The 14,107-nt window shown below is 45.0% G+C and overlaps 1 protein-coding gene across 1 annotated transcript in view; it reads right to left on the bottom strand.

The window, feature by feature from the left end:
• The window catches only part of TBC1D8 (TBC1 domain family member 8), a 129,460-nt gene that overhangs the window by 40,915 nt on the left and 74,438 nt on the right, over positions 1-14,107 (bottom strand). Inside the window, exons 3-4 of the mRNA XM_023211373.1 lie at positions 7,635-7,753; positions 2,247-2,475 (exon numbers count right to left, since the gene is read on the bottom strand). Of these exons, the coding sequence (XP_023067141.1) occupies positions 2,247-2,475; positions 7,635-7,753 (348 nt within the window). The remainder of the gene's footprint in view (positions 1-2,246; positions 2,476-7,634; positions 7,754-14,107) is intronic.

Genomic DNA, 14,107 nt, shown 5'->3' with positions numbered 1-14,107 from the left:
ATTTTAGCCTGTTGTCAATAACAGTTGTTCAGAGTCTTAGAAGACAGAGTATAAGCAGTTTTTATGAAACTTTAAAAAACTAACATAGTACAAACAGTATATTTTAGAAACACCTGGTCTAGTCTCGGAAATGTTTCCAACAGCAGTAGCCAGGGCTGGCAATACAGAGCCAGCAAAGAGAACAGAAAGTCTAAATATCTGGCGGCCTGCTGTCATCAGAGAGGCATGCAGAACACCTGAAAATGAGAAATGTCACCACATATTAGGGATCATTTATTTTTCCTAAATCTTTTTTTGTTTGTTTGTTTGAGGTGGAGTCTTACTTTGTCACCCAGGCTGGCGTGCACTGGTGCGATCTCGGCTCACTGCAACCTCCGCCTCCGGGGTTCAAGCGATTCTTGTGCCTCAGCCTCCCAAGTAACTGGGACTGTAGGTGTGCACCACCATGGCTGGCTAATTTTTGTATTTTTAGTAGAGGCGGGGTTTTCCACCATGCCCCATTTTTTCCAAATCGTACCCTCCTAACACAATAAGGTTTAGTGACAATAACTAGTAAGTGTCAGAAAACAATTCATTTTCCTTTTCAAATAGAGAATGACGTTTTTATTTTTACCATTTCTTTCCATTTATCTTGCAATACCACTTTCAGCTCTTTAATAATTTTAAAGGCCACATTTCTGCATCAGGCTTGACAATAAACTTCTCCAGCTACTTCTAGCTGCTTTCATAGAAACTCTTTTATACACAGGTATATATGCTCCACCTATGCCACCAACTTTCATTCATTAAGCATCTCCTTTGTGAAGAGTCCACCCTGCACTGAAGGAGCTTGTTCACAAAGAGAAAACAGACGTGCATATGAGTAAGTGACCACTGACTTGCTGGGACCGAGCATAGAAATGCATATACAGTACAAATAATATGGGGACCAGGAAGGCTTTCTGGAGGTGACAAAATCTGAACTGAATTTTGAACGATGAAGGATGAATAGGAGTTTCCAACAGGCTAAGTACAGAGACAGGAAAGAAAGCCAGGTGGACTTTGAAAAGCATTTCAAAAAGAAGGAAGACAGGGTGGCTAAGGTTAGGTCAGGGCACACCCCGAGGGTGCGGAAGGGCTGTGCAGATACGGTGTGTATCCTAGAGCATCAGAACCAAGGCTGGCGAGCTGGGAAAGGAAGGCCACGTGCCAGAAACCAGCCGCAGCAGATCCCCAAGAGAAGCTCCTCTCACTGGTTCAACTTGAAATGTAAAGCAAGAAAGAAACCAAAATTACACACTCACATATGCAGCTTCCATACTACCCGACATGAGCACTTACAACAGTATTTGGTTCTGGAAGAAGTTTCTGTGGGAATGACTTTTTAAACATTCAATATACAACTGACACTTGTGACTTCACTTTTTCACCTGCGAATCCCATTGCCTACGACAGTTCCTGCCACTGGATAAATACGTGAGCAGTCAATCAGTGTATGAATCTCAAGGAGATAGCGAAGAATTCCCCTTCTGGAAGCGACTGCATATCCAGCCAGTCTTCCAAGGGGCAGTCCTGACCTTCAGTGCCAGGAATTTTTTTAATGGCCTGCTTTGTTAAAAGGCAGGAATATGGCCAGGTGCGGTGCCTCACGCCTGTAATCCCTGCACTTTGGGAGGCCGAGGCGGGTGGATCACGAGGTCAGGAGATCGAGACCATCCTGGCTAACACGGTGAAACCCCGTCTCTACTAAAAGTACAAAAAATTAGCCGGGCACGGTGGTGGGCGCCTGTAGTCCCAGCTACTCGGGAGGCTGAGGCAGGAGAACGGCGTGAACCCGGGAGGCAGAGCTTGTAGTGAGCCGAGATGGCGCCACTGCACACTCCAGCCTGGGTGACAGAGTGAGACTCCACCTCAAAAGAAAAAAGAAAAAAAAAAAAAAAAAGGCAGGAATATGTTCTACACTTTGAGAAATATTAAGCCATCGTGATAACACTATGTTTTCTAAACAACTTACAGAAGTAAAAACCCCTCAGTGGCTGTATAAAGTGAACTATACAGAATGTTTCTTAAGGCAGTAGAAGAAGTGAATTCTCCAGATGTAATCCCCTGCTAGTAGTAGCATATATAAGTAATCAAGTGTCACCCGCTGTCATCTCCACCATTTATTTAAATCTGTCCAACTCTTCCTGTTAACGGCCCTTCCTGGGAGCAGCACTGAGTCCCGAGGGCCAACTTTATCTGGGAAGAGGCTGCCAGGCCTCACTTACGTTCCTTGCCCAGGAAGAAGGAGTAGAAGCAGAGGTGGTTGATGCTGAGGTACAGCCAGCCCTGGCGGGGCACCCTGCCCTTCCAACAGCAGCAGGAGTAGTAGGTGACCAGCTTCTCTGCCTCGGGAAAGTTGAACCTGGCCTCAAACTTCACCAGGGCTTCTCGGAATTTCTCGGGTTCTTCCTCCTGCTCGGCGAGCCTGCTGCTGGTCTCCTCGGCTATCAGAGCCTGACACACAGAGATAACAGTCCCTGCTCAGTGAGCCCGCAATGGGAAGGCAGGGGGTGCAAGGGATCTGAAGCAGGAGGGACCGAGACGCACAGGCCCCCGAGAAGCATGCACTGCTTCAATGACAGACACAGCTGACGAGGAGAATGGCTCGGCCGTGTCATCCGTCAGCCACCCAGACACATGGCTGCAGCAGGAAAAAAAAGGAATGGCAGTCGGGGTCAGAAAACCCAAGAACCAGTCTCTCACTTGGACACTTACCCATCATGAGGCTCTGGGTGAATCATTTGACTTCTAAGCCCAGTTCTCAAACAAGTTATTATTATTTTTTTTTTTTTGGAGATGGAGTTTTGCTCTTGTTGCCCAGGCTGGGGTGCAATGGCACAATCTCAACTCACCACAACTTCCGCCTCCTGGGTTCAAGCGATTCTCCTGCCTCAGCCTCCTGAGTAGCTGGGATTACAGACATGTGCCACCACACCTAGCTAATTTTCAACTTAAACCTGAGCACTGATGTTAAAATAACAATGTAATTTTATGTTATTATGACATGTGCCACCACGCCCGGCTAATTTTGTATTTTTAGTAGAGATGGAGCTTCTCTCCATGTTGGTAAGGCTGGTCTCGAACTCCTGACCTCAAGTGATCCACCCGCCTCAGCCTCCAAAAGTGCTGGGATTACAGGTGTGAGCCACTGCACCCTGCCGCAAACATCATTTTCTAAATTTTCTCTACAGGCTTATGAGGATAAAAGGACTGCCACAGGCCCGTGAACTCGGCATCAATCCCAAAGAACTACCCAACTTTGAGATAAAAGTTAGTCCTATGAGCATGCAGGTGCGGTGGTTCACACCTGTCATCCCAGCACTTTGGGGAACTGAGGTGAGCAGATGACTTTAGGCTAGGAGTTCGAGACCAGCCTGGTCAACATGGTGAAACCCGATCTCTACTAAAAACACAAAAATTAGCCAGGTGTGGTGATGCGCACCTGTAATCCCAGCTACGTGGGAGGCTGAGGCACAAGAATCGCTTGAACCCCGGAGGCAGAGATTGTAGTGAGCCGAGATTGTGCCATTGCACTCCAATCTGGATGACAGAGTGAGACCTTGCCTCAAAAAAGAAAAAAAAAAAAAAAAAAAGTCTTTTGAGAAAAACTCATGAAGATCTTCCTCATTAGGTTCAAAAATGTTGGTATTTAAGGCTACTACTGGCCTGATTGTGTGGCTCACTCTGCAGTCTTAAATGGATATTGACCAAGGTTCCCAAGGTCATAAATAACCTCCAAAACACTTGGGTTTATGGGAAAACAAGGCCATCTAAATCTATAATTTTTTGCCAAAAATGAGTAACAATTGGTGTCCTTCATAATCTGGGGTGGTCGTAGAAGGGCCTAGAATTCACGCTTGTGGCCTATTTGTTCCTAACTGACAACTCATTGCTACCATCAGAAATCTGATTTCCCATTCCTGGGAGCTCGCTGCAAAATCGTTCCCTGAGAATATCTTCTTGTTACCTTCACATGAGCAGCTGTTTAGGAACTCCTGGGCCCCAAGCCTCACATATGCTACCTGATTGTAAAAATACATTTATGATTCAAATCCCAGCTACTCAGGAGGCTGAGGCAGGAGAATCATGTAAGCCCAAAAGTTTGAGGCTACAGTGCACTGTGGTGGCACCTGTGAGCAGCCACTGCACTCCCGCCTGGCAACACAGCAAGACCCCATCTCTAAAAATACATACACACACACACACACACTTCTATCATTTATCTTTATTAACATTCCCCCCCCCACCTTTTTTTTTTTTTTAAAGTAGGTAGGTATGTCTCATGAAAAGCTATGTCCCTCAAGACAAGACTACTTTTTGGGTATTTTTGTCAAACCCTGCACTATTATATAAGCTATTTTCCAACTTAAACCTGAGCATTGACGTTAAAATAACAATGTAATTTAAAATTATTATTTGTTTTTATTTATGTATTTATTTTGAGATAGAGTCTCGCTCTGTCACCCAGGCTGGAGTGCAGTGGTGCAATCTTGGCTCACTGCAAGCTCCGCCTCCCAGGTTCATGCCATTCTCCTGCCTCAGCTTCCCACATAGCTGGGACTACAGGTGCCTGTCAGCACGCCCGGCTAATTGTTTTGTATTTTTAGCAGAGACAGGGTTTCACCATATTAGCCCGGATGGTCTTGATCTCCTGACCTCGCTGATCCGCCCGCCTCAGCCTCCCAAAGTGCTGGGATTACAGGCATGAGCCACCACGCCTGGCCTAAAATTATTTTTAAAAGAAATCTGGAGGCTGATGAAATTTCAAGTGATTTTCATTTTCTTCATTATGTTTTTCTCTATTTCCCACATTTTATTTAACAAGACATTATACATTAATGAAGTACTAGTTAAGAGAGATGAATATTTTTGAAAAGCATATCTAATATATAATGAGTGCTGAGCTCTCCCCTTGCCCTGGAAGTGAGGCGTGGCGGGGTCTTTATGAAGGCTCTGGAGCAGACAGGCAGCAGGCACGGCTGCAGGGTGGGACCCAGGGGCTGCCGGTGCAGGCGTGAGGGTGGCCGTGCTGACCCTTGCCTTCCTTGAAGTATGGCTTCTGGTTACAGGCACAGCTTGAAACAGGGATTTTTCAAAGTTTTATAGAGTCATCAAAGGTTCGGGATATGAGTAGGAAGGCCGCAATTCCCAGATCCTTAGGATTTGGCCAGAGGAAAGGGAGATCAGATGTCACGCTGTGCTCCCAGGCTCAGGCCGGGCAGGCCCCTCACTCCCCAGCCCTGCCTCCTCAGGACTTACTTTTCAAAGCATTTTAGCTTCAAAGTATCAAGGACTAGATACTTTGCCACTATATGTGCCAAAATATGCCACTTTGGCATAAGGATTATTTTGAGCTGAAGAAAACTGAGAAACAGCAAACACCAAAAAGGCTGTCTTCCCCCGACATCTGCCTCAAAACAGGACCTGTTTTTAAAGGTCCATTAGTCAAGGTGTGTCCTGCTCCTGTACCAGAAAAAGGACTTTGACTCTCGGTCACCAGAAACAGCTCTCGACCCTCCCAAGTCCAGAAACAGCCCTGAGAGGAATCTACGTAACCTCACTAAACGAACCCTTAGCTTCCATGCGTTTTCCACAGTACGCTGCCCCAAAAGCCTAAAGGCCTTTTTTCTAGACTTGTCGCTTTTCTACAAATGCACTGTTCTTCGCTGAGAGGCTATGTAAGCCCAAGTGCTAACCACCCCTGTGAGTTACTCATCACTGAGCTTCTGATACACATATGCATGCTTTCGTGTTCAAATAAAGTCTGTTTGCCTGGGCGTGGTGGCTCACATCTATAATCCCAGCACTTTGGGGAGCTAAGGCAGGAGGACTGCTTGAGCCCAGGAGCTCCATACCAGCTTGGGCAACATAATAAGAACTCGTCTCTACAAAAAATAAAAACATTAGCCAGGTGTGGTGGTGTGTGCTTGCAGCCCCAGCTACATGGGAGGCTGAGGCAGGAGGATCACTTGAGCCTGGGAGGTCAAGGCTGATGTGAGCCACGATTGCACCACTGCACTCCAGCCTGAGTGACAGAGCAAGACCCTGGCTCAAAAACACAACCAACAAAAATAAACTCTGTTTTTCTCTTGTTCATCTTTTGTCAGTGTAATTTCCAAGACCCCAGCCATGAAATCTAGGACAGTCAAGGACAAGTTTTCTTATTCTACAGAAACTGTTTTAAAATCACTGTAGCAAAAGTTAATTTTCTTCCTCCAAATTAAGAAGAGTAATACCTAAATCAAAGAACCACTACAACTTGCATTAGACCAAGACAGGTGGGGTAAGTGTGAAAAACAGCGCTGAACGGGGCCTTTCTGTAGCTACCCAAGTGTGATACGACCCAGGGAAGTGAGCCGCAGTTGGCTGGGCCAGGATGAGGGCCGACCCGAGCCCACCATGGCCCAGTCCGCCCGCTAACCCCACTGGCCAGGTATAACTCCAAGAAGACATTGTCAAGCTGGCTGGACTTGGGATGCCTTCCCTTTCACCAGATCCCATAAGTATCCCCCAGTCCCCGAAGGAAAAGATTTTGTTCCTCCAAAATCAAAAACCTGCTTTGACACACTTTACGAAAAGCCATGGCACTTGAGGTATTAGAAAGCCAAGCTTTTTGCAGAAAACAAAATCGAAGGGCTTTTACCCTAAGGAAGGAAAAGTGTATCACACGCTAATGTGTTAAAGTATTTAATGAGAGAGTTAAATTTAGAATGAGAAACTCTCTCCCCCAGCCCAATGGGGCTTTGAAAGCACTGATTACCCATCATGTTATTGCAGTGAGGCCAGTTATATAAGACTGTAACTCACAGGAGGCATCACAGATACCTCCCAAAATACTCCTCTCTTGCCAACTCAAAACTTAATTGGCTTTCGTTACATTTAATTTACATATTTTAAGAATAAACATCCATTTCTAGCAGGAGGAAAGTGGTAGATCCAACAGAATAGTGTGACAAGATGTCACAACTGAAAAAAAAAAAAGGTGATTTAAGAAGTCAAATAACGTGTTGCTCTGCAAAAACATAAATCTTAACATTATTTTTTTTTCCGGCGATAAAAAAGGGCCTTCACTCCTGTAAAGAATAACAAAAACTAAGCCTGAGAATAAAGTCTTTTTTTTTTTTTTGAAACGGAGTCTCGCTCTGTCCCCCAGGCTGCAGTGCAGTGGCACAATCTTGGCTTACTGCAAGCTCCGCCTCCCGGGGTCACGCCATTCTCTTGCCTCAGCCTCCCGAGTAGCTGGGACTACAGGCGCCCACCACCACGCCCAGCTAATTTTTTTGGATTTTTTAGTAGAGACGGGGTTTCACCGTGTTAGCCAGGATGGTCTCGATCTCCTGACCTCGTGATCCACCCGCCTTGGCCTGCCAAAGTGCTGGGATTACAGGAGTGAGCCACAGCACCCGGCCAAGTCTTTTTTTTAACATGTCAGGTGTATGTTGCTAGACTGACTACAAGGTTAAAACAGGTGATAAATGAAACTTATCTGGCTTTACGTATTAAGCCAAAAAGTTCAGTTAGCAGAAAAAACTGTTAGTATGCTACAGTGTTCGAACTGTCTTAAGGAAAAAACATGGAAAGATGGGGAGAAACGTTAAACTCAAGGGACCTACCTTTACCTTCCCTTTGACAAAACTGGCAATGTCATCTTTATTATCAAAGACGGACAAGGTGTGAAGGAGATTTTGTTCCAGCCAGTCCCAGTGCTGGTTGATTTCCTCTAATGTTGCACCTGGATTCGAACAGAAAAAGATACAGAGCTTAAAAAAATGCAATGAAAGTAATTCCTAGAACATGAACTCATTTTCTAAACATTGTGTATCCCCGTGTTGATGTTATTAAAACATCTGGGCTCTCACACCCTGGGCCACGGTTTGCCAGATGAAACGGAAGGCACCCCCATCAGGGCTGTGGTGCCCCTCCCCGCCGCAGTGGGATGTGCATCACTCCTACTGCCACACGGATGGGCCAGGTGGCCAAGCGAGTGACCACTGGGACTGTTCTGTGACCATGCGACCCACCTTCCTAACACACAGAACTCCGACCATCTCCACTCAAACGACAGAAACATTTCTAATTATTCAGCTACTCCAGCATGGAACAAGCCCAGAACGGCAGACCAATCCTGAGCGGCCTTGCCAAGTTCTCCCATGAAAAGAAGAGTCCCTTCAAGAGGTGCCGAAGCCCAAGTCCATGGAGGAAAGAGCCTCTTGCCAGGGCTCTGCTGAAGGCCCCAGGGGCTGCCACTTGCACCCAACATTGCTGCAACACAACAAGCAAGGGCCTAGGAAATTTACAGCTTACAAATGTGGACTTCACAGCATTTACAGCAATGGCCGTTAAAAACATACATAAAAAGAGGTCTTACAGTACATGTTAAAACAGAAACACAAAGGCATTAAATCATAGGCGTAAATCATTTCTTTCAATGACAATGTTTTTTAATCACATTATTAAAGCATTAAGCAAAAAGCTTAGTCATTTTAGTTGTATTTCCTCTCTATTCTCATCATCTCTACTGGACAATGGGCACTTTGACACAGGGAATGTTCCTAGTTCCTCATGAAGGGTCTGGCACACAGCTGATGCTCAACAAGGTCCACTGAGTAGAAGCACGCACGGTCCTGGACAACAAAAACATGTGGGCATCAGGTGTTTCTAGTGTAGGCAGGTTTCCAAAATGGGAAGCAGGAGATATTCCAACCTCAAAGAAATGAGGCGAACAACAGAGCTGAATCATCTAGCAAGTGTGAGAGGGATATGGTGCCCAGAGCCACCCACCACTTACCCAAAAGCCAGATATGGACCGGGCACAGTGGCCCACGCCTGTAATCCCAGCACTTTGGGAGGTCGAGGTGAATGGATCACTTGAGGACAGGAGTTTGAGACCAGCCTGGCCAACATGATAAAACCCCATCTCTACTAAAAACACAAAAATTAGCCAGGCGTGGTGGTAGGCCCCCCTAACCCCAGCTACTTGGGAGGCTAGGTCAGGAGAATCACTCGAACCTGGGAGGAGGCGGCTGCAGTGAGCCGAGACCACGCCGTTGCAATCCAGCCTGGGTGACAGAGCAAGACTCTGTCTCAAAAAAAAAAAAAAAAAGACAGCCATGCATTTTCCTCAGTCATCTTTCTCTCCACATGTTATGTGCAGCCTTCCTCTCCCTGGAATGTAAATATAAACACCCCACACAAGAAGGTGCCAGGGGACTGGCTCTGGACTTGTGGCTGTGTTGGAGTCCATGAGAATGAAAAACATCTATCTGTAGCAGGACTGTTGTTCTGAGCAGACACTTAGGGAAGGAATAAAAAGAAGTATCTAATAGAATACTTCATAAGGAATAACGAAAGTTTAAAACAATGGTGCTTATTTTGAATTTTCCCCATTTTGGGGCAAGGCATTGGCCAAAGCAGTATCCTTCAGTCATCACTAAAGCCAGTGTTCCCATTAGAGCTGGAGGGCCCAGGCTTCTCTCTGCCCGAGGTCTCTATTCACAGGCCATGACTCCCCCATCCCTGCACCAAGAGCCCTTGGCCAGTGACCTTGCCCTATTGCCCCTCGGTCCCACCTCCTGTGTCCTGCTCTCCAAGGATCACAGGGAGCCCAAGGAGCAGCCCACTCGGGTGCAGCAGAAGCTTGCTCTGCGGTGACGGTCCCGGTCCTCTTGCTCTCCTCTTCCTGCCGTCTGGGAGGGTTCCCGTGGTATCACAAAACCCCTGGCCCTTCAGGCTCCCCATCCCTCTTCCAATTGGGAGAGTGTGTTTTAAAACAAAATCAAACCCAGCTACTCTAGGCTTCCCAGCATGACTCTCTTGAAGCTTCTGACCTTTCCTCACCTGCAATGAGGCCCAGAGCGTCTGCTTGGTTCCTCAGCTGGTTGTAACACACGCCATGCTGACCCGACTTAGGGGTACATCTGGTTTACATGCCGCTGGCTTGAGTCTCCCTGCCCTGTTCAGTGTCTCCAGGTGGCAGGTGTGTGTGTGTCAGCCACAAGAACACCCTTCTCTAAATCCACTGGGTCAACAATGGTGTCTCTCTATCGCATCACTAAGTTGGGTTCAACCCAAGCTGATAATCTTGCACAAGCACCTGGGGTAGCCCAGGGCTCTGCTTTTTCTTGGCACTTTAAGACCTTTTCTTTCTAGGTCTTTATCCTTTATTATCCATTACAATAAAACCCATTACTCAGAATACTGAAGAAAAAAAAAAGTGAAGAATAAGCTGAAAAGGGAGCACTTTATGGGACCTCGATTTTTTGCTATTTGTTTTCATGGACCCTCTCACTGATCCAGAAGAAGAGAGAACCAAGAGTTGCAGGAACAAAGACGAACTAAAGCAGGGAGAAGACTCACCTTTGTGGTGCTGGTCTGTTCCAGATGTGATCTCACTGATGTGTGACGAAGACTGAGTGAGGAAATGGAGGCTCAAGTATTTGTCCAAAATCATATCAAATGAAGGGCAAACCAGGGCATGAAATGACTCTCTACAACCTTGAAGTACTCTGGGGTCCTTCTATAAAAAGCTATATTTGATTTTTTTTTTTTTCTTTTTTTTTGAGGGGGAGATAGAGTCTCTCTCTGTCGCCCAGGCTGCAGTGCAGTGGTGCAATCTCGGCTCACTGTAACTCTGTCTCCTAGGTTCCAGAGATTCTGCTATCTCAGCCTCCCAAATAGCTGGGACCACAGGCGCACACCACCCCGCCTGGCTAATTTTTGTATTTTTAGTAGAGACACGGTTTCACCATGTTGGTCAGGCTGGTCTTGAACTCCTGACCTCGTAATCTGTCTGCCTTGGCCCCACAAAGTGCTGGGATTACAGGTGTGAGCCACCGCGCCTGGCCCTGCTACGTTTGAATTTTTTTTTCTTTTTTTTTTTTTTTTTTTTTTGAGACAGAGTCTCATTCTGTCACCCAGGCTGGAGTGCAGTGGTACAATCTCGGCTCACTGCAAGCTCCACCTCCCAGGTTCACGCCATTCTCTTGCCTCAGCCTCCCCAGCGGCTGGGACTACAGGTGCCCGCCACCACGCCCACTAATTTTTATATTTTTAATAGAGACGGGGTTTCACCGTGTTAGCCGGGATGGTCTCAAACTCCTGACCGTGTGATTTGCCTGCCTCGGCCTCCCAAAGTGCTGGGATTACAGGCGTGAGCCACCGTGCCCGGCCACATTTGAATTTTGAATTTTTAAGTATCATTTACATCACCCTCAGACCCAGTTCTTGCTATGGCTGGGCATTAAAAGAGATACTCTGTGCTTCCACTTACAGCAAGCTCTCTCCCTCCACTCCCATCCTCCTAAATGCATCCTTTCGGGCGACCTGATACAGTTTTTCATTTATCCTGCTATTAAGTTCACAGAGGCTAACACCATTAACTGGTAACAGCTAACCCAGCTAACCGCATGCGTCTTCCTCAACTGATAACTTTAGATAACATGAATAAATTATCATCAAGCCCCAACATAATATATCCCTATGGAATTAAGATTTGGGACAACATCATCAAAAAACTAGACTTTTATTCTTTAAAAAATTCATTCTACCTACTGGGAAGGAGCTTATCATAGAGAAAGATAATTCTAAAACAAAAACCAACCCACACCTTAAAAGAGAAAATAAACCACACATAAAAAAAATCTATCACTGAGTCATAGTGAGGTTTTGTTCCAATCTACCCTGCTTCTGAATATAAGACATAATTGTATGCTTCTCCCAGCAAAGACAATCAATATGATGAAACTTTTCCACCCTACTGGCTTCTATTTCCTACAGAAGTTGCCAAATGGCAGGGAAATTTTCCAGACTATAATTTCCTCTACAGGAAAGTCTTACGATGGGTTCCACGAATTCCACAAATCAATGCAAGCCGACCACACATCCATGACCGCAAAAGATTAAAAGGGAAAGTCCTTCAATATATGTCACATACCACAGTTCTGAAACTACACTACAGCAGTGGTTTTCAAACTACATAAAGTGGCACATCTCAAAATACCTTTCTTCAAAAAAAAAATCACAATAATACAAAACAGAATATATGCAAACTCCTAAGAAGAGCTACTGATTTGTAAAATATGTTCGAGTTATGCACACACACGTGAATATATTTCTGTTTGACCATATTCATGGTCAAAAAAAGATTGAAAGCCACTGCAGTGTAGACATACAAGCAGTGCAAAGGGTAGAGAAGAGAAAACAAAGTGAGAATGTGTCATCCACTGAAGTCGCAGGATGATAAAAAGCCTACAAATAAACCCAGTACCACAGCAATGTGCTCACTGCGGCTTCTGCTGACTTTCCAAAACCAAGACAGAGGAGAGCTGCTATTGTGGCCTGAATTTTGTCTCTCCAAAATTCATGTTGAAGCCCCAGCTCCCAATGGGAGTATGTTTGAAGATAGCACTTTTAAGGAGGTATAAAGTTAAATAAGGTCATTACTAGTTTGGCATGCCTGGTGTCCTTGTAAGGAGAGACACCAGGTTAGTACATCCACAGAGAAAAGGCCACGTGAGGATACAGAGAGAAGGCTGCTGTCTGCAATCCAAGGAGAGAGGAGACCTCACCAGAAGCTAACCCTGCTGGCACCTTGAGCCCGGACTTCCCAGTCTCCACAACTGTGAGAAATAAATTCTTGTTTTTTAAGCCACTCAGTGTATGTGTGTAGGGGGCGGGAGGTAGAGGTGAGGAGTAGCACTAGCAAGCTAATGCAGCTGTCTAAAACCGAAATGTATAGGAAGATTGTGGACTGTCATGGAAGTCCAATTAGCAAAATTATGCCTGTCTTATTAAGACCTCCAATTTTTCAGAAAAATACTTTTTCATTATCTAAGACAATGGAAGTCCAGTGGATCTTAAACTTCACCCACATAAGAAGTCAAAAGTCAGAGTTATAAATACCTCCGCAAAACTAAAATTCAGTATTAGGAACCTCAGGTAAGACCATAAAACGAACAACACTGATGACTTAGGAGTAACCAAATCCATGTTCTAAGAATAACCAGAGGAGGTCAACAGAAGGCATTTTCTGGATGCCTGACGTGTGTCAGGAATTTTGTTCCATATACCATACACATAATGTCACTTATCTCCATAAAATATTACAAGGTAACTGCCAGTATTTTAATGTTCTAGGTGAGAAGAGCAAAGTGAAGAAAATAACCAACCCAAAAGCCAGTTCATCTGACTCGGGCCTGGCTCTGCCTGTGACATCGTCATGGATGGAAGCTCCCAGTGGCTGAGTCACACTGAAACACACACACAATGTTTATTCTCTTAGGTTTTTCCCAGAGGTATTTTCAGGAAATAAAACAAGCATCTCATTGTCTATGCCCACAGCTTCTGCCTGGACACTGCCACAAAGAACTTGATCCAAGCTTGTTTTCAAAAGCAGCTGCTTCTCTCTGCACAGTCAATATCCAACTGAATTAAGTGCCTCCTCCAGCCACCTAAGTCTTAATCAACAATGAAACGGGCATTCTGTGTGCTTAGTTCAGATCTATTCCTCTGAAATGACAGGACATTTCTCTACAGGCCAAACACTAACCATCTACTGTCTAAATGCCTGGGCTAAAAGCCATACAGACTACAAAGGAGCTAGTTAAAAGTCAACTGCCATGGCAGTGTCATTCCCAAATCTCACTCAACACTCACCCTGTGCAGGGTAACTCAGGATCGAAGAATTCAAGCAAAAATTACACTTTAAGGAAGGAGGGTTGGAACAAAAAGCCTTTGATTTTCAGAAAGCTGACATTCTTCAAGTGGATACGGTAACATCTAATCTGTAAGTCGAAAGCAGTATCTTTACAAGAACATATAAAAAGTTCAATGATAATCCCATCATCATGATTTACAAGATTTTTAGTCGGTTATATTTTTCACTATACAGTTTAAGAAAATAAGCTTTAAATGTTTCTTTTTACAAAATGTCCTTGACCTTTTTTTTTTTTTTTGCCTTCAAGTGAAATTAAAGAGTCCTAAAAGTGAAAAACAGACAAACTTAATCTCTGACAGTATAAGTAAAATAGCCTTTTAATTTATAACTGAAATGGTCATTAAAATGTCCTTGTATTAGTACCAGTAGACA

The sequence above is a fragment of the Piliocolobus tephrosceles genome, chromosome 15, assembly GCF_002776525.5.
Source record: "Piliocolobus tephrosceles isolate RC106 chromosome 15, ASM277652v3, whole genome shotgun sequence".
NCBI classification, from domain to species: Eukaryota; Metazoa; Chordata; class Mammalia; order Primates; family Cercopithecidae; genus Piliocolobus; species Piliocolobus tephrosceles.
The sequence above is the reverse complement of the archived record's forward strand: the minus strand, read 5'-3'. Positions and strand labels throughout refer to the sequence as shown.